This window comes from Falco biarmicus, chromosome 3 (genome assembly GCF_023638135.1).
Source record: "Falco biarmicus isolate bFalBia1 chromosome 3, bFalBia1.pri, whole genome shotgun sequence".
In the NCBI taxonomy this organism is placed as follows: Eukaryota; Metazoa; Chordata; class Aves; order Falconiformes; family Falconidae; genus Falco; species Falco biarmicus.
The window spans coordinates 14,334,763-14,360,652 of record NC_079290.1 but is presented as its reverse complement, the minus strand read 5'-3'; the positions used below and the strand labels follow the sequence as shown (position 1 = coordinate 14,360,652).

Below are 25,890 nucleotides of genomic sequence, written 5' to 3'. Positions count from 1 at the left end.
GGCCACACTTGAATTCCCACAACATTACAGATTAAAAGCTGTAGAGACAGAAGACTGAAAGAGACAAGGCAGAGCACCCTGTTCTTGGACATCACTCTGGGCACTGAAATATCAGGGAAACCAACCAAACAGAGAGTTCAAAGGATGGCCATGCTAAATTATAAATAAGACTGACAGAGAGCAAAAAGGACTGACAGAGAGCAGAGGATAGCATGCAGGCCTTTCTCTGCTCCTCTGTAGCACGATGAGTCCACATCCATTCTGGTTTGTGCATCGGGGTGAAGGGGTGGGGAGGGAGTAAGAAACTTATTCCAAGAAGACAAAAGTCCTCGACCATTCCCACCAGTGGCACCAGTATGACTAAAGGCTCATCAACCCAAGCCATAGGCCCTGCAATAGAGGGAGCACAAACCAGCTCTTCCATATGGTATGTGTTTCACCTCTCCAGAAAGCAGACACCTGCAGGTCTTGGCAGAGGCAGGGTGGTCCCAGGCCTTGCCTTCAAGGGAAGACAATTAGCAGATGAAGACCAGAGAAAGCAAGGAAGAATGAGGAACTTTCAGATGGACAAAATGGGTTGCACATGCCCTCCTACCTGGAGAGAGGATTTCCACTGAAGTCTGCGATTTCCAAGGATTTGCAGAATTTGATGCTTTCAGGAATTTCTGGAATGTCTGGAAAAAACACGTGAAAGAAATAAAGAGGCTTGAGAAGAGCCTACCACGTGGAAAATGGGACACCAGGTCCTGGTGACAGCCTAAGACACAGTACGACAAACATATTTTCATAGCTCAGGACCTGCAAGAGATCACTCTACAGACCTGTGAAAGGGTCCTGCCTCTTCTGTAACATGAGTGCACAGGGTAGTACTACTACACTGAGAGAAGCAGGGCTGTGAGGCACCCACTCCCCATTCAGCTTTGACCTTACCGTTACGGGAGATGTCCAGTTCCACCAGCTGCATGAAGTTGGCAACCTCTGGGGGAAGTCTCTGGATTTCATTGTCACTCAGACCCAGCTTGCGCAGGTTGAGAAGCCTAAAGAAAGGCTGTGACAGGAGAGAACAAAACTGGGTCAGCAGTAATTCTGTGGGAAACCTGCCTTCTCCCCTCAGGCCAAACCTGAGCATCCATCCCTGGAGAAAACTGCCTTCTCTCATAACCTCTCTCCCAGTGAGGTCCTCAAAGTGCAGCCACTGCACAGATGAGAACCCTGATTAAGGCCTTTTGCCCTGGTCTGTTGTAGAAGACAGACATTTAATGGGTTTCGCTTGATGATTCATTTAACATCTCTACTATACCACTGCTCTTATCCCTCCCTTCTAGAATACAAAATGGACGTTCCTTGTTTCCCAAGAGAACAGTTCATCTTAGACATTCGAACACTAGCACCAGGAGGAAGTCACTATAAAGCAGCTTGCCAGCAGACACTGCAGTGTTTATGAGCCTGGTCCAGAGAAGCCAACAAAAGAGAAACATAAGGGGACTTTCAGACTGAAGTCCTGTCCCTGCTGTCACACACATCTGCTGTACGGTATGTTTTGTCAGGACATCAGTGACAACGTCCCTACACCAACAGGGAAAGCACGTGTGCCACCTGTACTGGGCAAGAAAAGGAGCAGGCAAGCTAGCTGTAGGGCCCATGTAACAAAGAATTAAAGAAGGAAATTCCTTTCTAGAAACGCCACAGTCACAGAAATGTCAACTGGAAGGGACCTCCAGAGCTCTCCTTGTCTAACAACATCCAACTTCTTCACACCTCCTCTTGTTCTCAGAAGTCAATTATACTAGCTATAAACGGTAAACAGCAAGATTCATCAATCATACTCTTTCTAGACATCGATAGTAAGTTTACTAAATGCAACATACTATAATTATCAACTGAACAAATCTTGCAGCTGCTTCTAACTATTGTCGGACATAGGATACTGGACAGGATGGAAAACAAGGCGGTAGTGTTTGCTGCATTTCCTGGATCATTACAGAGTCCTGGGAGTAACAAACAAACAATATTGGGCCAGTGCAGAAAATGAAACTGTTTTAAGAAGTTTACCCATAACCCACAAATAGATAAAGGCTGTTGCGCACAGACGTAGTAAAACCATGGCTCTGATTAAGTGTTTGGGTTCTGCCACAGTACTCTTAAGTCATCTTTAGCCATTTATGAGTTTTAGATGGCCAATCCTTAAGAAGCTAATAACTTGACCTGTGATGCAGGAAAAAAAAAGGAGCGATGAAGCTAGGAACAAACTCAGGCCTGCGAAGTGACACACAGAAGCCACTTCTAATCCATGTAATCATCCTGTCCGTCCCACACCAGAGGCAGAAAGGGAGTTACAGTAAGCAACAGAAAATGTAATCACAGGATTACTTACACATCAGAAAACATGTCCAGAGAGTCAGGGCTGCTTACACAGACCACACTGACAAGGATCAAACAAGAATTTGAGTCTGAACCTTCCTTCTCAGTTGCCTTTCCAGTAATCCATCTGCATAAAAAGGTTGCTGAAACAGAGCTCTCCAGAAATAGTTGCGGGGGTATTGAGATGAGGTTTGAGGCGGTGGGACACCCACAACTGTCACTTGTAACATTGCAAAGAACATTAATACAGACCAGATAAAGGAGAGGTAAGAAAAGGAGATGCACAACGTAACTGTGAAAAGATACGCAGACCATGAAGAGAGGTGCTCGCCCTACTAGAGGGGATGATGAAGAGGTCTAACTTGAGAAGTTTCTCTGCCATAGATCAAAACCCCTGCAGCTTCCCATGGAGATGTCCCAGTGCAGAAGTGCTGCTAGGTGCAAGTCCATGTTTGAAGGACTGCAAGACATGGAGCGGCCTTTGCTACGCGGAGGTTGTCGTACTTCCACATCACTCCCCATACTGAAAGGGAGAAGTGCTCTGGGATGAACAGCAGTGATATGAAATTCATACTCCTGACATCCTAAAGTAGTACAGGAGACCATAATAAGCAAGAAAAGCAACAATAAGAAAAGTCCTCTTGATGCTGAACAGCATGAGTCCTTTTTAATTCAGTTTATCTAATGCAAATCAGTTTAATAAGAAAGGAAGTAGGTGAAAGTCTAAATGACAACAAAGGTTCAAGCCAGAGCAGGAGGTTTAGAGATTTGATTTGCTATTGTTTCCTAGATCCTTCTCCTAATTTTAGAATGCAAGGAAATTCCAGGCAAGACATTGTGTTGACCTGCTAGAGCCTACAAGTTGGAAAACAGCAGAGGGACAAACAGGACATCTATAGTCCAAACTTTTAGCACTTCTGCCTACAGATTTTGGGCCGTCTCAAAACAGATGTGCACACCTAAAAAAAATTAATTTAGAATAAAGTCATGCTACATGTTGCACTGCAGTATATACAAAAAGCATTTTTTGACACTATAAGAGATTTAAAAGCTAATTTCCATGAGGCAAACCGGTAGCTGTGAACATCGACTTCAGTTTTCCCTTACACTTAAGTTTTACTTTCTTAGCTAGGCCATCAAAATCAAAACAACATTAACACTTCTTTGTCACAGCAGTTAAATTGCAATAAACTGCGTGGATACCACAGAATAAACTGCGTAACAGACCTTTTACTAGCATAACTACCTTAGCGAAAATAATCAGAGCCTACAGGCACGTCTGTGAAGCCAAGTGCAGACCAAGCCTTGGAATTAGGCTTGTGACAATCTCACAATTATTCCCATCCAATTAACTTTGTTTCAGGGAGACATCTACTAAAGATCATGTTCCAAAAATGCCTTGCTTTGTATGCTACTGCTTTGTATCAGTTAAACAGCAATTTTTCTCCCCCAGTTGTGTTGTTGTTGTTTTTTTAAAAAAAGGTAACTAAAAAACTTCAAAACCTCACAGTGCTGACAGACTATTCTGTCTGTGCACAAATCTCCGATCCGTGCACAAATTTCCATTCAGCAAACAGCAAGACAACAGTAGTACATCCCACTTCTTAAGACTCACTTAAGCTGGGCTTGGATAAAATATTTCTATGTGACAAAAATTCAAACTAGTCAAAAGTCATCAGCGGAGGTCACAAAAAAAAAAAAAAAAAAAAAAAGCAGCTGAATTACAGTGTTCCCATGCAAGGATTAAGACTTTTATACTGGGGGAGGGGGCGCGGAACGGGATGCGGGGGCAAGTTAAGTAGAATCTAAGCAAGCCACCATCTAAGCAAGCTAGAATCTGTCTAGCAAAACCACTTACTCCTCATCATTAACCCCTCACCAACAGGATGAAATACAGTGAATGAAATACTGCTAGCCAAAGCACAGATACACCAGCAAGTCTGTACTTCCCCCCGACAGCCTGCTTTGCTCCTGAATGTCTTTACTATAGCAGCACAAACAGTTTTGCCAGCAGAGCACACCAACATTGCCATAACCAGTCCAGCAGACTTAACTGCCGTTGCATCACAGAAAGGCAAAGGTAGACCAGCACTGCTGAAGCAAATAAACAGGCGCTGGTTGTTCAGAGATGGGACAGTCTTCAGGAATAAGCACTTGAAAGCACAGAAGAGATGTGCTTCCCACTTATGCCAGCAAAGCTTTTAGAAAACTAGCAAGCAAAGTCTGCCCTTCTCTCTACTAGGACTACAGCTAGTCTGATGTAAAATACAGCCACATGATGTAATCAAGAACAATGCAAACGCTGCACCTAAGACGACACACAATTTTCAGGTCAATATTTTGTGAACCGGGTTCTTCAACTCATAAAGTCCAACAGCCAAATTTACAAAGCAAGACTGCACGGAAGATTAATTTGTGACACTGGAAATGGAGAACAGATTAATTTTAAAATTGTTACCGGAACCAGGAGTGAAAACTTAAGCAAATGTGTCTTTGGAGACTGGCAATTATCCCTTTCTCTAATCAATGTTAAGCATGTTTCATACAGCTAGCAAAAAAAAAGAAAAAAAGAAAGTCATAAATTTAGCACTATACTGAATGTCTCTGTTACGATGAAACATATAGACCTTCAAGATTTTCTGAGTATTAAAAAAATAAATTAAATAATAACCAAATCTGCATGACCTAGATCTTTCACTGTCCAAACTAGACTGATAGAACAGATCAAAAATAGAACTTTGAGGAAAAAAAAAAAGCAGTAATCAGTCACTGTTTCCTGGCATACCAGAAGCCTGAAGACCACACAGAGCAAACACGGATTAGTACAAGAGGATTCCAGCGCACAGGAATTCAGTCAGCTCAGAGTGCAATGGAACTTACCACAAATTTAAAAAAAAAAAAAGGTTCAAGACAAAGATCAGGGGCTGTACTAATATATTAACAGCATAGTTGGGTAGCTAGGGGGGAAAAAGCCTTTCTAAATCAGAATATATTACAAAGATATTCTACTGTTGAATTATGTGAATTGTTCCCGGATGGCTAAGATGGAAAACGACTACAAAACCATCTTTCAAAAAAGGTTCAGGTGGCATAAATTCTGACAATATGTGGAGCACAACAGCTGCAATACAACAGATTGGAAATACATAGGCCATTGCTCTCAATGTACTGATTGGCTGAAAATTAGTATAAGGTATAAATAGCCTGTAAAGCACTCTAAACCAAAAGATAAGAAATACTCCAAAAAATTGCAACATTGAAAAAGAGACTGAAAAATGTGAAATGCAGGCTCTGCAGCACGTTTTCAGATGTAACTTCCTCATTCAGCAGCCTTTCTGAAAATGAAAGCAGGCAAACATGAGAAGTCATTCAAGATTTATCCGTAATTTCTGAAACAAAATTCAATTACTTCATTTTCTTTTAAAAAGGCAACCTAGATCCATGAATTTTTCAGTCAAAAGGGACAATGAAGTAATATCCTTTAATTCTTTGTATATCACAGACTTTTATCACAGAATCATGAAATAATTCAGGTTGGAAGGAACCTTGGCATATCTCCACTCCAACCTCTTACTGAATGCAGGGTCAGCAATGAAGTCGGTCCAGGTTGCTCAGGCCTTCATCCAGTCAAGTCTTTCAAAACCTCCAACGACGGGACTCAAGGATCCAAAAATGCTCTGGGTCCTTGGGTGCACCACTTAATTACTGTCACAGTGAAAAAAGCTTCCTTGTCCCCAGACGGAACCACCTAGCTCCATGATGCCATGCCTCTCATCCTCCCCCACGCACTGCTGGGCTCCGTCTCCTTGATAAACTCCCTGCACACACTGGCAGGCTGCTATGAAGTCCCCCTGAAGCAAGTGTCTTCTCCAGGCTGCGGAAGTCCTGTTCCTGCAGCCTGGGCTGTCAGGGCACACGCTTCAGCCCCTGCCCACCCTATAGACCCTCTCCTGAACTCACACCAGTTTGGCAATGCCGTTCTTGTACTGGGAGTCCCACGATGGGTGCAGTACGGAGGGGTGGTCTATGGAGGGGAATAATCACTGCCCCGGTCCCTGGGTGCGCTCCTGTCAGTACAGGCAGCACGCTGCTGGCCCTCCGCGATGCCAGGGCACCCCACAAGACCCTACGAGGAGCTGAGCTTTGAGTACAGTGAGCAAGGATGAAAGCCGAGCACCTTTAGCACAACATCCAGCAGGAAGAGTGGAGAGGAGCTGGCCACGTATGATACACAAAGAATGCTGCCAACAATAGTACATGCAACGTAAAGTCAAATTCACGGGCCTGTTTGCATAACCAAATAAAAACCCTCAAACGTCCCTTTTTGCTGTAGCCAGGCAAACACCGAAGTGTGCAACCAGCATAAACAATGGACAAGAATCATCAAAACTTTAGGAGACCCCCAACTGTGACAACGCTTTCACAATTAAACCGCACCAGTCACTCGGAAGCTACGCTTACAAGGGTGACACAGCTACTCACCTATAAATGGGTTGGGTTCCCAAGAAACTCCAGGTGAGCCAGTGGACCACCGTGAGCTATTTATTCTAGTCCTGTTAGAGTACACAACACTTGCTTGTCAGCTAGGTGCAACTAACCACAATTAAACTGGAAAGACTTTACTTCTGTCTTAATGACAACTGACACCTCAGCAAATTTGGAAGGCCCACTTCAATACTGAAATATGATGATATATGCAGAAGTGAGAAAGGATAAAACCCCAACACAATTACTAATGAACCTCTTGATTCAGACCACTGCCTTTGGAGTAATTTTATAAAAGAAAAATACTGGGCTAATAGAGCGGAATCACTGCTATGACAATCAAAACTATCGGGGAAAGAAATGGTCAGCTTCAAAGTGAAATATTACAAGCAGAAAGCCATCCTGACCATATAGTACTCACCTTCAATGGTTAGGTCAGTCCTACTCAAGGCACACAATAGATTGTGGGTTTATTTGAGGTTATCCTGAGAAACAGTAACAGACTCGGCCAGTTTGTGAAAACAAGAAACACTGGTAGCAGCAAATACAGGCTCTGTTTGGCAGATTCACCTTTGGCTTCTGCTGAAGAACCGAAATACCTGTGTATTGAGAAAGTCCTGAGCTTCACACACTGACTCCAGGGCCACCTATCTAGGACACATTTGTTACTGATAATGCGAGGATGCCTGACACCCCGTTTTGCAGAGCTTCTCACTCAGTGAGACACAAAAGCACAGAAGTTCCCAATCCCATGGAGTTCAGTATACATGAGGCATTTTGCCTGTACTTAATTTATAAGCCAGGTTAGTCCATGGCTCCAGCTGTGGTGTTCACCAGTGGTGAACTCTTACATGGGAAAGCAAAATGAACCCAAGAAGGGGGAAATACACAACGGATTTAGAAATGAGTTTCTGGCCTCCTATCCTCAACATGCCACGACTGCTCTCAGCAATGCAGATGGGTGGCATTATAGGTGGTGCTGGCCAAAGTTGAGAGCAGAGATGCCTAACTCCTGAGTAGAGTCAGTCTGACAGTCCCTTGTACCCCTTCCTCATTCATTACACGTGAGGAACTCTGACTGTCCAACTCCAAAACTGGCTGCATCAGCCACCTCCTGTCCTTGCAAGACAGAAAAGAGCCATCCACCACTACCTTCACACACAGCCTCTATCAGCATGAGGCCAGGATCTCACTGCCTGTGGACACTAGCACACAGCTTCCAGCTAAATTAAGAAAGCAAGGTAAGTTTCTAGAAAGCCAGTGTCTGCAAAACTGCTAAGCAGTTATGTAGCAGGCCAGTGAGTGAGTGATGCCAATCTCCAAATTCATCCAGTTCACTCAAAGAGGCAATCTGCATCACAGAGGCAGGTCCAACAGAACCACAGAATGGTTGAGGTCAGAAGGGACCCCTCAAGATCAACTAGTCCAACCTCTGCTCAAAGCAGGATCAGGGTCAGCTATAGCAGGCAACCCAGGGCTGTGCCCACTCAGATTTTTAATATCTCCAAGGAAAGACATTCTGCAGCCTCACCGGGCACACGTTCCTGTATTCAACCACCCCTCCAGTAATAATAATAATTAAAAAAAAAAAAAAAAAAAAAAGGAAAAGAAAAAGTGTTTCCTTATGTTTAAACAGAATTTCCTCTATTTCACTCTGTGCCCATTACCTCTTGTCCTGCCACTGGACACTACTGAGAAGAGTCTGGCTTGGCTCCATCTCCTTTGCTCCCTGACATCCTACACACATCGGTAAAATCCCCCTAAGCCTTCCCTTCCCCAGGCTGAATAGTCCCAACTCCCTCAGCCTCTCCCCCATATCACAGATGTCCCAGTCTCTTAATCATTTTTGTGGCCCTTCACTGGACACACTCCTGTATGTCCATGTCTTCCCCACGCAGGGGGAGCCCAGCATCGGACCACAGCTCTCCAGGTGTGGTTTCACCAGAGCAGAACAGAGGTGAAGGATCACCTCCCTTGACATGCTAGCAATGCTCTTCCTAACTGCTGGTCAACTTGTGGTCCACCAGCACCCCCACTGTTTCTGCACAGCTGCTTTTTAGGTGATTGCTTGTACTGCTGCATGAGGTTATTCCCCCCCAGGTGCAGAAATTGGTATTTCCCATGAGGTTCCCATGGGCCCATTCTTCCAGCCTGTCAAGGTCCCTTTGAACAGCGGCACAACAATTTGGCTCATGCCAAGTCAGCCGCAGCATGTACAGACACAGCAAAGTCATAAAGGGCCCTTGGAAGCCCAGCCTCTTGTCTGTAACAGGCCCTAGAAAGTGTCTGAAGGAGCTTGCTTCCATCTTCCTCTCTGCAGTTAGCACGCTTCCAACTAAACTGTGTTTCTTCAGCTTGCTGACATGACGTACTTCCTCCAGACCTCAGTCCTGCCTCTTTGGCCATCGATGTTCATATCTGTGAAGCTCCCAGCATTAGTACTGAGGATGCAGCAAAGCCCCAGGACATGAACAAAAGGCTAATGGAGCTATTAGGTTAGCCTAGAGAACCACAGTAGTCAGATAGCGATGCTGGGAATTTGGACACCACCCCCAAGTGCTCCCTTTCTGCTGCAGAGTAACGCTTAGCTGAGCCTTGCCTCAGCAGAGCGCCTTGCTCACTTATTCAGTCAGATCAGAAGGCGGAACATGAAAAAAAAGGAGAAAGGACAATGGATAAAAAGATCAGAACAAACCTTCTGAGCTACCATTCAACTATGCCGTTTCCCAGAAGCAACAAAATCCTGAGGGCAGGCATGGAAAGGCAACCATTGCCCGAATGGGATTAATGGCCAAAGAGCCAGCCTGGCACAGCGGGGCAGACAGCGTCAGGCAACCCCAGCCACCCTGTGCTGCCAACACCAGCTCTTCAGAAGAGGCACAGTGGAACTGGCAGGAGGCAGGGAAAGGGCTTCACTCCTGGAACAACCCAAGCAGTCTGATGAAGCATGGCAGGGTCAGGGATGCAGACCTACTAAGCCCACCAAGCTTCCCACGCACACTGCTGGTGCCCGTGACGCTGGCATCCAGCCCACAGCAATCACGGCTGCAGAGTCCCTGCAATGTGGCCAGAGCCCTGTGCCCATCCATGATTCACACAATGGCAACACAAGCCCGTGTGTCCTACAGATCCCATCCCACCTGCAGAACGACGCGTCAAGCAAGCAGAGAAAGGCGTTTGGGTGCCGAAAGCCTGGGACTCGGAAAACACTGACTGCTTCTGCATGCACAGTGCTCCCCGCTTCCAGGTTGGCCCCAGGCCCAGGTTAGTTTCATGATTCTTTTCTGAATCTTTGTTTTCTTGAGGCTATAGCAAAAGGGCTTCTGGCCCACCCGAGGCTGAACTCCAGCTCTCCCCTCACCTACTGCTGCTGAGGCAAGGAGATCCCCTCTGCACTCCCTGCTTTAATGCACAACACTGCTTCACACGCATCTCAATCCCACACATCTGGGCAGAGGCATTTGTCCCGTTTTACACCCGGAACATCAGTCCTGCTGAAGGCACTGTGTCTAATCCTGGGGGAAGGGGACTAGGACATGGGGTTCTTTGTTCCCCAGCATCACCTTGCTGCTCTCCGATCACCAGCCCCCACAATCCTGCCTGTACCTGCAGAAGAGCCATCTCCGTGGTGGCCAAGAGGGAGGGAGGAGGGCAAATGGACACCTGGGCTCCTCTACCAGTTTCTCCGGAGAAGGAGCAATGCCATCCTGCAGCACAGACAGCTCAGGGGGCTGCCTTGGTGTTAGGACCCCTGCTGCAAACAGCAGACAGGGTGGGGGTGGCTGTCAAGCGCCATCAGGCTGTAGGGACATTTCTCCCCTCAACTAACCATGCTTTAAATAGACTTCAACGAAACACTTCATAAAGACGGGGCATTTCTCAAGGTGAGGCGGCTGTAGCACTACTGAAGGGGAGCAGGACATGTGCCAGAGGAAGAGGATTCAGACACCCAACTTACATAACTGTAGGGCCACAATGACCTTACACATAGGCCAATGTCTCTGAAACAAGGCAGTGACAATTTACAGATCTGGAGTCCAGGAGCTGGGTCTACACTGTAAACACAGTTTGCACACCGGAATTGTACAAAACCTTTTGCTTCTGCAGCCAAAACTATCCAGGTGTTCCCAAGCTCTGCTACCCAAACAGTGGGTCTCAGATGCCTCCTTTTCCTCAAAAACAACCTGTGACAACCCAGGCTTCCTCAGAGACAAAGGCCTGGAGACAGAGGTGTTTGGCCCAGGTGATTTTGCTGCAGGGACTGAGTACACCAGCAGTGCTTGCTGTTTTACTTCTCCTCCAACACAGGCTAAGGGGATCCAAGGCAGGGTTTTTGCTAACCTTTCCAACCCTCAAGTGCCAGTGATAAGGACAGGTCCTCCTTACATCTCATTACTCTTAAGAGAATTTCAAGCTCAACTCTCAAACCCTGCTGGTACAGTCCCACCACCTTCAGCAGGACAGCACAAGCTTAATTAAAGGCAGGATCACAATGTGTAGCAGGAAAATAATTACACCTCTCCTGGTGATTCACAAACAAGAAGAGGGGCTGGTTTCCCACGCCACCAGGGGCTGGGCTCACAGCAGCACACAGCAGAGCTCCTATGTTTGTCCCCAACCAGAGCAAATGCACAGGACTGTCACTGTGGGCAGGTGGTGTCCGCCAGCAGTGAAATGCGGCGGCTTGGGCAGCTCCTCAAAACACTCACAGCAAAACCAGATCACATATCTGAGCCCTGTGTTTCATTCACATCTTCCTGGTTAAACACAGGCTTGACATCTTAAGAATTGCCCATGGAGGAAGCAGAGACTTTGCTGCATGCTCCACAGCCAAGGTGCCGGCACGCAGGAGCACACGTGTCTGCCTTTCCAGTCTCGGAGACCTACAGGTAGGAGAAGTGTGAACAGAACTGGGGTCCCCTGCTTTTACATCTGTGATGAAAGAAAGAGCTGATCTTTGACAACTGTGCCAGTGGTATTGCCTTTGGGGAAAGCCAGCTGTGCAAGATTCAAGCAGAGCTGGAAGCAAAAACTGCAAAGCAAAACATGTGGGAGTTGAACAGCTCTAAGGTTAAACTCAGTCCTTCCAAGCCACTGTCTTACAGGTGAGGCCACATAACCAGAAAGACTTCTATCCCACAGGTGGCCAGCTTGGGCAGGATGCCAGTCCCACAGGCTGTACAGCTCCCTTAGCAGAGCAGAGCCAGGGGCATCCAGTTAACACTAGGTTGCATCACCAGAGCCATGAACGCAAGACACACCTTTCCCTGTATTAAGCGAAATGATGCAAGCAACGTATATTCCCAGAAAAGCTAGATTCAAGAAGGAAGATCACTCCACCTGAAATCTAGTGAGGATAACAGTTAATGGTAGCAGAGGTCAAAAAGGCAATCACCACTGCCGAGAGATGAGAACATCAGTTTGGAGCTCCAGCAGAGAGGCGGCACCTCAGCCCCTGCCAGGCAGCCCTGGTGCCACGGGGAGAGCGCCACTACGACTATCCAGGTAGACCCTTGCACCCGGGCGTTCCTCAGGGCGCCTCACACCAGTTACTCAGAGGCTCAGCCTGAGCCACCCAGGCAGGCATGGGATGAGAGCACAGGCAGTGGATTCAGACCACTTGCCATCCTAAAAAAGCGGTCTTCCCAAATAACCGACTCCAACCTTAGCAGCATTTGATTCTTCGCTCCTCACAGCATTGGCCACAGATACTAAACTGGCTTAATGGTGAGCATCAGGAGGATGGGGCCAGGCTCTTTTCAGCTGTGCCAGCAACAGGACAAGGGGCAACGGGCACAAACCACAACACGGGAGGTTCCATCTGAACATGAGGAAAGACTTCTTTACCTTGAGGGTGATGGAGCACAGGGACAGGCCACCCAGAGAGGCTGTGGGGTCTCCTCTGGGGACGTGCAAAATGTGCCTGGATGTGACCCTGCAACCTGCTCTAGGAGGACCCGCTTTAGCAGGGGGGGTTGGACTAGACAGTCTCCAGAGGCCCCTTCCAACCCCCACCATTCTGCGATTCAGCCTCTTCTGGCCACAAGCACATAATCACAAACACCTGAAAGGCAGCAGCCCAGCAAAGTCCCAAAGAGGAACAGCTGACACGCTGCAGCAGCCGAACACCAGGCTCAGCAGCCTTCGGCAGAGCTCCGCTTTGCACAGCCCGCCGTGGCAGGCCACCTTCCCGGTGCTCCAGCAGGCAGGGCAAAGGGGGGCTCTCCTCCCCAGCGGCCCACACACAGCACAGGAGGAGGGGACGCTCCTCGCCTGCCCACCCCCGGCAGGCCCACGACAAGGAGGAGATGCAGGGAGGGGCCTGGGCAGGGCAGGGCAGGGCAGGCATGCCGAGGGTGCTGAACACGGGGGGCTCCGCACGCCCCCCCCCCCCCCAGCGGCGCTCAGAGCTGGGGAGCCCTGGCACACACACAGGCTGCTCCCCGGCTGCAGGGACACAGCCGTCCCCGAGGCAGACTGGCCGGATTTCCGACTATTTAACCCCACGTATCAGGCCCTGAGGAATGTATTTCAAATATATAAAAGTACTTAAGCGTCAGGAATACATTCCAACTAAGACAAAGCAAGTTGTCTGCAAGCCAAAGGCTCTCCAGCTGCCTCTTCCCAGGCATTTAAGCCGGGACTGAGGAATGCAGTCCCCTCTGGGGCCGGACGGCAACTGTTCTCCCCGAAGACAGCACGCTGCTCGAGGACAGCACACAGGAGCAGAGCAGAATCTCTGGTCCAAATTAAATAACTAACTAATCCAGCGCCACAGAAAGGAAATCCCCAAGCCAGAATTAGATCACGACACCACAATTAACACCTCGCTATTGGGAAGAGCTGGGGGGGGGGGTGCGCTACTGACAGAAGCAATTTGTGGTCTCAGACTGCATCTTAAACACAAAAGCCTACAAGTGCATAAACAGCAGGTCCCCCCTGCTGAAACCAGAGCACAAGCGACCCCCACCTCGGTCCTATACAGTGGCCTGGGAGGAATCCAGAGGACAAGTGCCACCGACCCATCAGCATTCCCTGCCGCAGACACGGAGCATCCAGTGGCATTTTCCACTGAAATACTGCAAAAGCATTAATCTGGACAGACTTGCTGGGATCATTCCATGGGACAGCGTTCTGGCTGCGGGTCAAGAAGCAAAACCTAATCTACACCAAACACTATCCGAAGACCTCTCCCCCCCTTTCTTACCTACTCTACATTTCTGGCTTTTCACCCAGCCCCCTCCCCGGCATACCAGCACCTCGGGAATGGCCTTCTGCAGGATAACAAAGGGATCCAACCGACCAATCTAGTTTTTTTCTAAACCATCTTCTGAGCAAAGAAGGGTGAACTAGCAATTACAAAAAAGCAATTTACTTATCTGTAATGCCACAAATATTACCAACGGGGGAAAATGCCCCAAGAGCTATACAGTAACCTGCTCTGATTGTTTCAAATAGGATTGTATTTTCTTGAGGCAGAAATCATTATCACCCTGTAAGTTTATACACAGATGCATCTCCAGCACTGAGAGGCACCATAAACAAACAAACAAACCGACCCAACAAATAAGCTCTAACCCTGAAACTGGGAAATTGAGACAAGGCAGACAAGATCAAGTTGATTAACTGGTACAGAGCAGGGCATTCGGACTACAGCAGACCGTACACTCAGGGTTCGTGGAAGCACATTCTGGGCACTGGAAAAGCCTTAAAGAAGAGTTAAGTGTCCCCATGTGGAAGGAGACAGCAGGAGATTCTCAGGCACAAAAGCCACAAACAACTCCTCTGAACAGGAAGAGTACAAAGAATAGGAAGGTGCCAAAGCAGCTCTCAGGGGAACAGCTCAGACACACACCATTAAATACCCTGAACTAGAAATGGAAAAAAGGAGGAGTCAGAAACCGAAGAGAACCTTGCAGTGCGCGCAAGAACTCTGCAGGCGGTCACATCCCTCTGCTTCAGCACACAGCGTGTCTTACCATCCACCACGCTCTTTCACCACTGTTCCCTGCATCATTCCAGTTTCTGTCAGGGAGATGGTGAAACAAGGTTATGAAATTCAGGAATATTCAAGGGGGATCGTATGTAACAGGTCAGAGGAGACCCAAAGAAGTTAACCTAGTCCTGTCTTCACCTCTAACCATCAATGAAACACCACCTAAAACATTCCTGGAAGATATTCAGACAATAGCCAAAAGAACTAAGGAGAGATCTTAGAGATGCAAGGAGATAGGGTAATGAGCAAATGCTCTGTAGGGCCACTGTGATACTGCATTTACACTTTAGAGGCAGCATCCTGAACACAAGCAAGGCAAGGTGAACATATGTCAGTGATTGTCACCAGGGAACAGGCAGAATACCGTAAGGTGCGAACTCGTTCCAAGCAGCAAACTCAGCAGCCGATGCACCCAAAGACATGGAAGATGTCACGAACCACACGACAGAGACACATCTAGAGGTTTACAATTACTGGGTCAGCTGAACCCAGGGGAAAGGCTGAGTAGGTGCTTTCATTGGTGACCTCCCTACATCATACAAAACCAGAGCAATGGAAGATTTGGTGAGAGGCAGCACCATTTAGGCTGTAGTCACCTAAATGATCGCGAACTCTTTGCTTCACTGAATCTCTCTGCCACTCAGTACACCTTTTTACCTCACTTTTACACGTAACTCAAGCTTTCTCTAAGACCTGAGCTCCTTTTGAGATCCACGTAAGGCAGCACACCCACGCTCTCCAGCAACAAATCTGACTACACACCTTGGAGCTCAGAGAGAAGTGAATATTAATAGTCAATTCTTATTTGTAGACCTTAAAGCATAAAATAATTTCCGTGCTCTTTTCTGTTCCCTTGTTTGTATGTCCAAGAAGCATATGTCCAAGAGTTTTATTAGCTCTTTTTTCCACAACTGAGCCTCGGCTATTACTGGTCCAGCACAAATCCTAAATCCCCCTAGTCACCTCCCAGGACTTATAAGACAGACAGTTACTGCACTGAGAGAAAAGAATAAAGGTGAAATGGCCTTCACTTATTTCAACTTCTGGGCAGCAAGCAGATCCAGAATACCTGGCTTTTGGAGAAACAAAGCCACATCCATTTGTACACATTAACTCATAGGGCTCCTGAACTCCTGGAAGGAATAGAGAGGCATGCCAACTCTGTGCACAGGTCTCACAGCAATCAAGTGAAACCAGTTTCTTGACTGGTTTTGTTAAACAAATGCAGCTTGCAGTTTTGACAAAGCCTGTGATGCAAAAAATTCAGGTGCAGAACAAGAGAAGGTGCCCACCGCACACTCAAGCCTTAATGGGCACCAAAGCTGGCTCACGCTGCTTACAGCACTGTGAACCACGGAGGAGCCCAGTCACCAGCATTCGTGGTTCCCTGACTTTCTCAGGGAAGGGCTATTAGCATGCAGAGATTAAAAGGAGCAGCTTTACTCCTCCGTGGAAGTAAATAAAACCCAAGATCCTCCTTGCAGGCCTCAGATGCCAGGAAATTAAAAGCTGCTCTTAATTAGCTTTGCAAGGCCCCACCTTGCCTTGGGAAAGTGACAAACACCACGCTCAGGTTTCACCCTGCTCAGTGCAGCAGGATCCCAGGCTCTGGACAAAGGACACCGATGCTCTTGCCCCAGGCCTACAGCAGCTAAACAGGAGGAACCGCTGAAACCCGGACTGTTTCTACCAGCCTAGAAATTGCCTTGCCAAGATGCAAATAGCAACAAGCCAGAACAGGAAGGAATCTGCACCGGACCCAAAATACCTCCTCTCCCTGGTGCTCTAGCCAGGTGTCCGTCCCTCATAATTTTCAATGCAAGCTAATAACAGCTCATCGGGCAGTAGGAAAAAAAAAAAAAAGTTTACTGCACTGGGCCAGATTTGTCATGGGCATTTTAGCAAGGAAAAAGCAAAGCAGAGCAACTGCAAGCCTTCCACTGGGCAGCCCTAGGGTTTGCCTCTTCAGCACCACCACTATTCAAAAACTTGGCATCAAAAGCTAGCTCTTCAATTTCCTCCTTTTCCCCGGCTCTGCATGATCCCTCAGCCTGCCCCAACCTCACACTTCCCTGCCCAGGTATCCATCCAGCAGGTCTCCAGCAGCCTGTCCCTCTGCATGCTGCTGCTGACACAGAAGAGAGGTCTCCTCCCTCCTCCACATTGACTTCTTCGTAATTTTCAGTCCCTACTCCGCTCCACCCTCTCTTCCTCCTACAGCAGGTCCTTCGAGCTCTACTCCACCCAGGTTTCTTTCGACCTCTCCCTTTTGCCTTCCCATACTCTGAACCTGAGCACTCCTCTGAAAGCACATCAAGAGCCTCTGGATGCCCGACGATCACGCTCAGCTCCTGGGCTGTGACTGGCTCTCTCTGCCACCTCCAAATTCCTCCTCTGAATTCCAGACTGCGTTCATTCCTTTCTGGTGAGACCTGCACCTCTGCAGTGCTTCATGGAGAGTGGACTAAGTGAGTCAGGTAGCTTTTGTAGCTCTAATGTAATGATTTAGCAGGCTGTATCCCTAAAACCTATACCCTAGCTGATGGGCCTGCTATTTATCCTGCTGTTGTAGCGTGCCACACACTCACAGCCTTGCAGAAATCACTTTATGCAAGCCAGGTAAAGCAGAAGTCAGCATACAGCAAGGTATTTCCTCCTCTGGAATTCAGACACCCTCATGAAAAGCACAGTGAACTTATCAAATGGAATTTATCATTTTCCATTAAATCATGCTGTATCACCCTGGCAGCAAATCCCTGCAACAAGGCAGCAGATGCTCCTAACACAGATTTAATCTATCACTTCGAACAACCAGAGTATAGCCACCATAATGAAAAACTCAGACCTGAAACCGGCAAGATTCCACATGGGGCAAATAAAAAAGAAGCAAGACAGAAGAATATTCAGCACTGCAGGATGGAGAGAAAGCAGGATTCACTTCTACAGCTTGGAAGAGAGAGTTCAGGAAAGCGCAGCGGTGTCATTCAGAAATGCCAGGAGGCAGGCAGATCATCTAATCAGATCAAGAGCAAAGCAGCAGCAGGAAGGGGACATGGGAAGTTCTGGTACAGAAGAAAATGGTGCCACAGAAAGAGCAAGAGATTGCTGGTGGTTTTGGACTCTGGAGCAAGTAAATAAAAGACAAAAGCACATCAGAGGTGGCCTGGTAGTGGGTGCTAGGTAAGAAAACCCACAGGAGAGGGGTCAGGTAAATTCAAACATTTTAAAGAAAGTTGTTTGCTAACTGTAAAACACCATGACTTTTCCAAAAGGCAGCTACCCCGCCATTCTTTTGCTTCAAGAATCACCTGCATGTGGAAGCCTACTCCAAAAATCCTGCCTGAGCCCTTAAAAACAAACTTGCTACCAAAGACCGTATATACTCTCTAGTTCACATTTTTCTAACTGATGTCCATTTGCTGCTCTCCTCTCCCGACTCTACACACCCCCCTCAGTAGCCCTTTAAACTCTTCTCGCAAATAGGCACACACAGTCCTATGCTACAAGACAGGCACACTGCCCCCTCTCCCCACCCAATCTGCCATCATGGTACACACAAATCCTCCTCCCAGTCTCTCTCTCTCAAACAAAAAGCACCTTTCTGTGAAGTGCTACTCAGCTGGAAAGCATGCTCCCTACCCCAACCTAAGACCTCTCCCATTGCCCTCCCTCAGAGAAAATACATGCCCAAAATAAAGAGTACTGCTGTTCCGTCTTCCCCTGGTGGAAGGGCAAATTATCTTCATCCCATATCCACCTTGTGTAACATGCAGATTCTTACTCCTACGTTAGGTATCTGCCCCTACCCACAAGGCCCTCAACAGCAATATCCTTAAATAATGCTCTTCCTGCACATGAATTATGTACTTGGGACTAAAAAGCCTTCGCTGCTCCAGCAAGTTCTATTAGCACAAACCATTAGGACACAGATAGGGTTAAACCTCAGGTGGATCTAACCTTTCGTCCTTGTTCCACCAAACTGCAGACCTCCTTATCAGCTGCCTCCAGACCACCCGTGGCACCAGCTGGAGGAAACTTGGGCTGGGGGGGGGGGGGGGGGGGCTGGAAAGGGGAAAGACTGGGGGGCTTACTTCTGCCCGCTCTTCCTGACGCATCTCCCAGGGCGCAGCATCTCTAGGCAGCAGCCACCAGCTAGCTCCTTGGCTTTTCTCAGGAGCAGTTAGCACTCAGGGGCTCTGCTTGTTTCCTCTGTTGTTCTGCAGCTGCACGTATATGGATGCTCATCTTGCTTGCGAGGGAGGGTGCATTCAGGTTTTGCTAGGCATGGGCTGATACCCGTCACAACTGGAGAAAGCCCATAGCAGCTGCACTTGGTACAGACGAGAGTGAGTACAGCAAGTCCAAAACGGTACTTCCTCTAAGACCCTCCTGGGATACGCGGCACAAGCAAGGTGGTGTCTTTGCATATATTCATCTTCGGTTGTTTTCTCTTGGTCCACTTCTTTCCTGAGCTCGCTAAACTTTGAGCATCCATTAAGTCATATGGTAAGTACTTCCATGCTTCAGCTTAACTACATTTTGCATGAAAAATTATTTCATTTATTCTGAACTGAGCCCTTTTTGGTTGCAGTTAATGCCTCCAGCCCTCATGCAAGGAGAAACAGTGGGCAGTTGCCCTCTGTTCATTCCCTCCAGGTCATTTGTGATACTCCAGAGCTCTGTCATCTGATGGAAGAATGGCACTATCTTTTTCAGACAGACTGAAGAGCTCTTGTAAACAATTATTTCCTTTGTGAAAAAGCTGTTGCATATTGGGTCTGACCACACCATTTTCTGCTCCCTGTTCTCCGTACCTCTCCTGACTTTACTACATCTCTTTTAAGAATAGAGGACCATAATCTTATCTGTCTGTGCTCTATTGTTTTTCTAATAATTCTCTGCAGAACAGTCTAAAAATTTGGGGGAATTCAAACACCAGAGAGGAACCCCAGATCCCAGGATAGTTCGTGGCAAGAGCTCCAATGCTTCCAAGCCGAACAGATGTTAATAGCCGGAGTTAAACAACAGCCCTCACAAATACAAGCTGCTTGGGTGACCACAGGAAGGAGACAGTACTTCAGACAGGTACACAGTACCTGCCTTCACAGGCAGGACTACATCTATCTGATCACAGACTAAATAAAATGTCAGTATAAAATCTGCATTTATAATCTGGAAGATGCTCTTCAAAAGCTAAACAAAACCCAGAAGTATGTCAGTCCAAATGGGTTCAATGTAAAGACAAGGTAGGACTATGACTACTCAGCGGGATACGAAGGAGTTGAGCAGCACGAGAATCGGCAAGTTCACTGCAGGTATGTCGCAATTAGCCTCCTCTGCAGAAAAGACACTCATTCATAAGCCCTAACCAGCCTGTAACACATGTTTTCCAGTAGCTTGGGAAATATCCCCACCTAAAGTATAACAAGATCCCAAGCTACATGATAGAAGAGAGCTGATAAAGTATCATACTAGTGTCTCCATACCTCAGCAACACGCCCTCAACAACTGAATCCCAGAAGCAGTCCGCCTCACAGTAGTGCAAAGGAAGACAAGCAGGAAAGGCAGCGAGAACACAAAAATACCAGAGAGCAAGAAAAAATATGCCATTTCTATACAAGTGAATCTGTTTAGGTAGGAATGCATAAATTGTACAGTTTAACAAAGCAAGCCAAATTATTTTGGCCTGAATCAAGAACGAGTTTTTGGTTTGCATGTTGGGTGGGTTTTTTTCCTCCAGATTTCACGGCAAATTTCCTAACATGTCAGTAATTCAACAAGAAACTTTAAAAGAAGAAATACTGACCTGTTTCTCAATTTTTTCAGTAAAAAGGTGACGTAGTCTATATTCACTGACAAGCATCTATCCAAACAAGCTATGGTCAAATTCTCTCTCTATGGCACAAGTAATAATTAATTATCGTTTTTAAAATGGTACAATTTCTACAGGGGATATGTGGTAAAATTTCCTCCAGAATATCCTACAGACCAGTAAAGCCTTAAGGCCTTCTCCCTCCTGAGATGCAGGTTCACATTCCAGTTCTTTTTTGCAGGACCCTGTACTCCAGATTACACAGTACAAGAGGCACATCACGTCCTTTCGGTTCCTGCTAAAAAGTACTTCAGGGCCCAAACACAAGAGCTCGGCCATTCCCGAGCCTCCTGCCTTGTGAAAACAAACCCTTTGGGAGCCACAAATGTCTGGGTCGAGCCGGCAGCTGTCTGCAGAGATCTCCAGTCCTCTGCATCTACGGAGAAACCGCGTCTGCAGCACGGTGCGTGGCAGCACACTAAAGATTTAGTACCTCTACGGATTTATGTATCTCTGCACGTTGCCTGTGCAGAGGGCTCTGTGGCTCAGCAGGATCGTGGCAGAAGTTGCAAGCACAGGCGGAAGCCCCAGGTAACAAGCATAAAGCACCTCTTTAATAAACTTGCTTGATACCTTCTGTGCTTTCGGGCTTAAACCAGAGCATTTGAACTGACGTTGTGCTTCGCTTAGCAGCACGCCTGGCTCGTAGCGCCGCCGAGTCGGGTAAAGCGTTTTCCTTCGGCGGGCAGGGGACCCGCCCCCGCAGCGCCCCGCACCCCGCTGCCCAAACCAGGGGCTCCCTTCCCGCGGCCAGCCGCAGCGGGCCAGCCGAGGGCCGCCGGTGCCCCCAGCCCACCCAGGACCCCCGCTCCCGCGGCGGGAAGCGCGGGGCAGCCGGCCGGGACTGGGACAGCCCGCAGCCGCGCTCCCCCGCCGAGGACGCGGGGGAAGGAGGCGCCGCGGGGAGGCCGCCGCCGGGAGCGGGGCCGGGTAGGCCGGGGCAGCGCCCGCCCGCTCCGCGCACGGGCCAGCGGGAGGCGGCTGCGGGGAGCAGGCGCGGGCGGCCTCGGGCGGCCCCGGCCGGGCGGCGGAAAGGGGCGGCCTCCCCGCCAGGCCGGACCGGGCTCCGCCGGCCTCCAGCTCCGTCAGGCCGGGCCGGGAGCGCAGGGCCGGGCGGCGGTCGCTCTCCCCGGGTGGCGGCGGGCCGAGGCCTCCAGCCGGGCCGGGCCCCGGCGGCGGGGCGCGGGAGGCCCACAACGGGCCGCGGCCTCACCTTGGGCAGCTCCCGCAGCTGGTTGGCGTCCAGCAGCAGCTCCTCCAGCGAGCGGCTGTAGCGGTAGATCTCCTCGGGCACGGCCTGCAGCGAGCAGTGCCGCCGGTCCAGCGCCTCCACGTGCCGGTTGCAGCGCCAGAGCGGCGGCATGCACCGCAGCATCGCGCCGGGCCTCGGCCGCCAGCGGCTGCGGGGAGCGCAGGGGCGGGAGCCGCCGCGCCGGGAAGGGGCCTGCCCGAGGGAGGGCCCGGATGTGCGCGGCGTGGGGGGGGGAGGAGGAGAGGCGGGCGCTCTGGGCCGTGCGCCGCCCCTCAGGCCTGGCAGCCGCGCTCGGGCCCCGCCGCTCCCGGTCGGCTCCTGGGGCCGTGCCCTCCCCCCCCGCCCCGCGAGCGTCGCTGGGAAACGGAGCTCCCTCCCGCCCTGCCCCGCCCGCTGCTGAGGCGCCGGGAGCAGCCGCCGGCCCGACAGGCCCCGCAGGCCGCGGTCAGCCCCAGCCCGGGGCGCGGTGGCGGCTGCCGGGCCCGGGCACACGGCGCAGGCGGCTCCGAGGGCAGCGCTGCTGCTGGCCCCCTCCTGCCGCCGGTGCCGCGCCTGCGGCCGAAACCAGCCCGGCGCCCGCCGGGAGCTCTTCGCCCAGGGGAAGGAACGTCCAGAGGGAAAAATAACCCCGACTCTGTGACACAGCAAGAGCTGCGGTGGGTTCCTGAATAATTTCCAAGTGCAACGCGCTCTTAACCGGATATCCAGCCTGTGGGGTGAGGCATCGTTAAGAAAATACTTCGAAAAAAGCTAGTGCCGCTGTGTAAAGTTCTGTGAGGCACCAACATTCCTCTTTTAAGAAGAGTGGTTAGACTAAAGAAAGTACACGAAGGGAATCAGAAGCGTGACGTAGGTTCTTGATGAAGGGAGCTCAAATGGTGACTGCAGACGTGACTGTGAGCCAAGGGGGACACAACAGGGGTTTGTAGAACAAGTGCTGCAAAAGGAGAAACAGATAACCGTGATGTACATCTTCCCCACACACATGGCAAGGCACGATCATGACAGACCGGGTTTAAAAAGCACAGGTGCTTTGGTTCTGGGACACATCGCCCAGGATGCTGCTTCACAACAAAGCGCAAGGTCCAAAGTAAGTTGCTGCCTCAAGTCATCCACAGGGCAACACAGTCCTCCTTGCTCTCATCCTCTATTGCTTGCGCAATTTCCTGGTCTCTTAATCACTGCCTTGTTTTTTGCCCAGTTATTACTGCTCATTTATCACCTCTTAATTTCCCACCTCCAGCCCAGCTGTGTCACCCAGCCATCTCCTCTCCAAACAAGAGCCTTTCTCCCAGCTGTTTTTGCCTTGCACAGAGGCCTCCACACCAGTTCTCAAGGTGGATGTTTAACTCGCAGTAAAACTTGGAGAGATAAATTGTTCATTCCTCAGGGTTTGAATGTGGCACCTCCTCACATGCACCCTTGTGTGCCGCTCTGCCCATCACCCCGGGAACAGCCTTAGACACCAGCCAACCCAAGGCAGCACGCAGGCTCCTTCTATACACTCTGCTTTCCTCATACTGCAAGAGTCAGAAATATTTCTGCAACAAATAGAAATGAAAACTGACTAATAGCTGAGTGACATTAAAGTGTGAGGCACTGGCACTCATGAAAAGCAGGAGGAGGTGAGAGTTATCTGGGCAACTGCACAGCCTTTCAGCTTCACCACTAGTAATGGGCAATGGCTGTGAAATTCTGAAGGAAGGATTTTTAAAAAACATTTGGGTTTATTAGTCTTTTATTTGCCTCCATTGCAGCATATTCTATAATAGAGAAAGCAAAAGTACTAGCTAGTGTAAATGCATCAGTTGGTGTAGTACCCCAGCAGAAACCACAAAGCTAGGAAAAAACTGGGGGTGAATACAGGACCTGTAAAACAGATGGTGAATCAGCCATCAGGGAGTAGAAAGATGAGATTTAAATTTTAAGACCAGCTCTAAGCGTTTGTACCAAAATGTAGGAACATCCCAGCTATGTTTCCTAGAAAATGGAGGTGCAGCACAACAAAGCACAAACTGCGATACTTGGAAGACAGTTTCATTAGTAGGTCTCCCTACATTTCAGAACAACTGCAAGGTTACATCAGAGACAAAGAATGAGAATTTCAGTTACGCATAGGGCTCGCAGGTTAGGCTTGATGTAGGAGAAACAGAAACAATTCACCCAGCACAGAAAACAACACAGAAAGGGTGTCTGTGAGGGAGCTGAAACTACAAGGGGCGTTTGGATGGATCCAATGAATATAGCAGACAGGTAAGCAACTGATCACATAGGTACCTGTAGACATCTGAAATGCCTCTTTTCAGGTCACTTACAGTTCAGGAAAAAAATTAGCTTATATTGCCTACAATGAGACTAGCTACCAGAACCATCGTGACTGAGTAACTGAAAACTCTTAAGGAAGGAGATTTTATAAATTTGATTCATTTAGGCTACTAAAACACTAATAATTGCAAGGAATCATATTCTGTGAAAGTACACAAATAAGGGTAAAAAGAAAACAAAAAAAGACCCATCAAAACTAAATGAAGATGTTTATACAAGAGCAGGTATGAAACCGATTGCTAATGCTAGTAGGTCTCCAGCAAGTTGGGAAAAATCTGTCAGTAAAGCTCAGCATTTGTTCTCATGTACTCTGCACATCTTCCCAGTGATAACTTCACCTTGAGACTATTCTCAAGGGCTCTGTAAGTGGGAAGAAAATGGTTTTACTGAAGAGTTCAGATCTTCAAGTTAGAAAAAAAAAATATCTGTAAAGCCTTTGAGCAATGGAAGCTATTCAACAGCAGCTACCTCAACAGGATACCTGTTGTAAGCTCGCAGTTTTGGAAGCTCTGAAGGCACCTAACATTGCTCATCTTGCAAACCATTGAGAGATGGAGATACAGCTCCATTTTCAAGAAATCAGGGATTTGATGTGCTTTTCTCTGAAAATCATCTTCCCTACTTGTTCAAGAAGGAAACTGGATTTTCTGTTTAAGCTTCTCTTGCTCTGTCCATCTGTTACAGGTGCAGCACTAAACCAGCTCTGCCTCCCACACGCTGAACTGCTGTCAGGGTTTTATCATCCCAACACAGGAAGGATCTGATGCTGAATCAGTGCTCACACACACACACTGACTTGCAAACCAAACTGAAGATAAAGTTTTATCAGAGATTACTGGAAGAGTCCCATCGCTGCCTTGTTCCCAGCCCTGTGTGGTGCTGCCTTAATTTGCAGGACTGTTTCTGAAACAACCAGTTTTCTGTGACCAGATTTACTATACTTAAATGCTTACCTGCTGCACAGCAGACATTGCATATAAGAACAGCATTCCTCTGCCCTGCAGTGCGTGGAAATTCAAGCCACTCACGTTTTCACTGGAAAACTGCACCCTATTTGCCATGCAGTTTCATTAAATTAAATTTATTTTTAATAATTTTATTATTATTATTCATTATCATTAAATATATCATTAAATAAAAAAACCCAAAAGGTTCATTGGGAAGCTTGGACCTAGAGTGTGTCCTGCAAAATAGCCAGACAGCTCTTTCTGTTGCAGACCACTGCCCTGGGCCAGCTGATTTTGCCAGTACTCTCTTCCTTCAGACTCAGAACCTCCCTAGAACATTGGCTAGATCTGTCACCCGTGAAGGCACCTAGAGCAGCTTCAGTGGGAAGTTCACTGAAACAGGCCCGGAGGGAAAAAAACTCTTTTCTAGAAGCCCCAAGTACTTCAGCTTCCTAGCCAGCTGGGGGAGGATCAAAGACAGCGGAAGGAGCAGAGCTGCATACAAAGGGCTCTGACAACACTCTTGACTACTTCAGTGGAACTTGCATGGATTCTGGGATGAGAAGTTCACAGAGTCCAGTGCTGCATGGTGCCTCAGAATGAGGATTTAGCTAGTGGTGTGTGAGGTGGCATCCTTCTGTTTAGGAAGGCC

The 25,890-nt window shown here is 48.4% G+C and overlaps 1 protein-coding gene and 1 long non-coding RNA gene across 37 annotated transcripts in view; one reads left to right on the top strand and one right to left on the bottom strand.

Annotated features, from left to right (window-relative positions):
• The window catches only part of SCRIB (scribble planar cell polarity protein), a 116,566-nt gene extending 94,398 nt beyond the window's left edge, over nucleotides 1–22,168 (bottom strand). For 20 of the 36 annotated variants that reach the window (XM_056330307.1, XM_056330313.1, XM_056330301.1 and 17 more), the window contains exons 1-3: nucleotides 21,928–22,166; nucleotides 931–1,048; nucleotides 596–674 (exon numbers count right to left, since the gene is read on the bottom strand). In XM_056330307.1, the coding sequence (XP_056186282.1) occupies nucleotides 596–674; nucleotides 931–1,048; nucleotides 21,928–22,089 (359 nt within the window). In that variant the 5' untranslated portion in view covers nucleotides 22,090–22,166. Of the gene's footprint in view, nucleotides 1–595; nucleotides 675–930; nucleotides 1,049–21,927 lie in introns of all 36 variants that reach the window. The other 16 variants (XM_056330297.1, XM_056330299.1, XM_056330298.1 and 13 more) reach the window with 3 other exon arrangements.
• An 894-nt stretch (nucleotides 22,169–23,062) lies between these two features.
• On the top strand, nucleotides 23,063–25,375 carry LOC130145486 (uncharacterized). Its single transcript, XR_008820586.1, has 2 exons — nucleotides 23,063–24,219; nucleotides 24,976–25,375. It is a non-coding gene; the product is annotated as an uncharacterized LOC130145486 (long non-coding RNA).
• The last annotated feature ends 515 nt before the right edge of the window (nucleotides 25,376–25,890 follow it).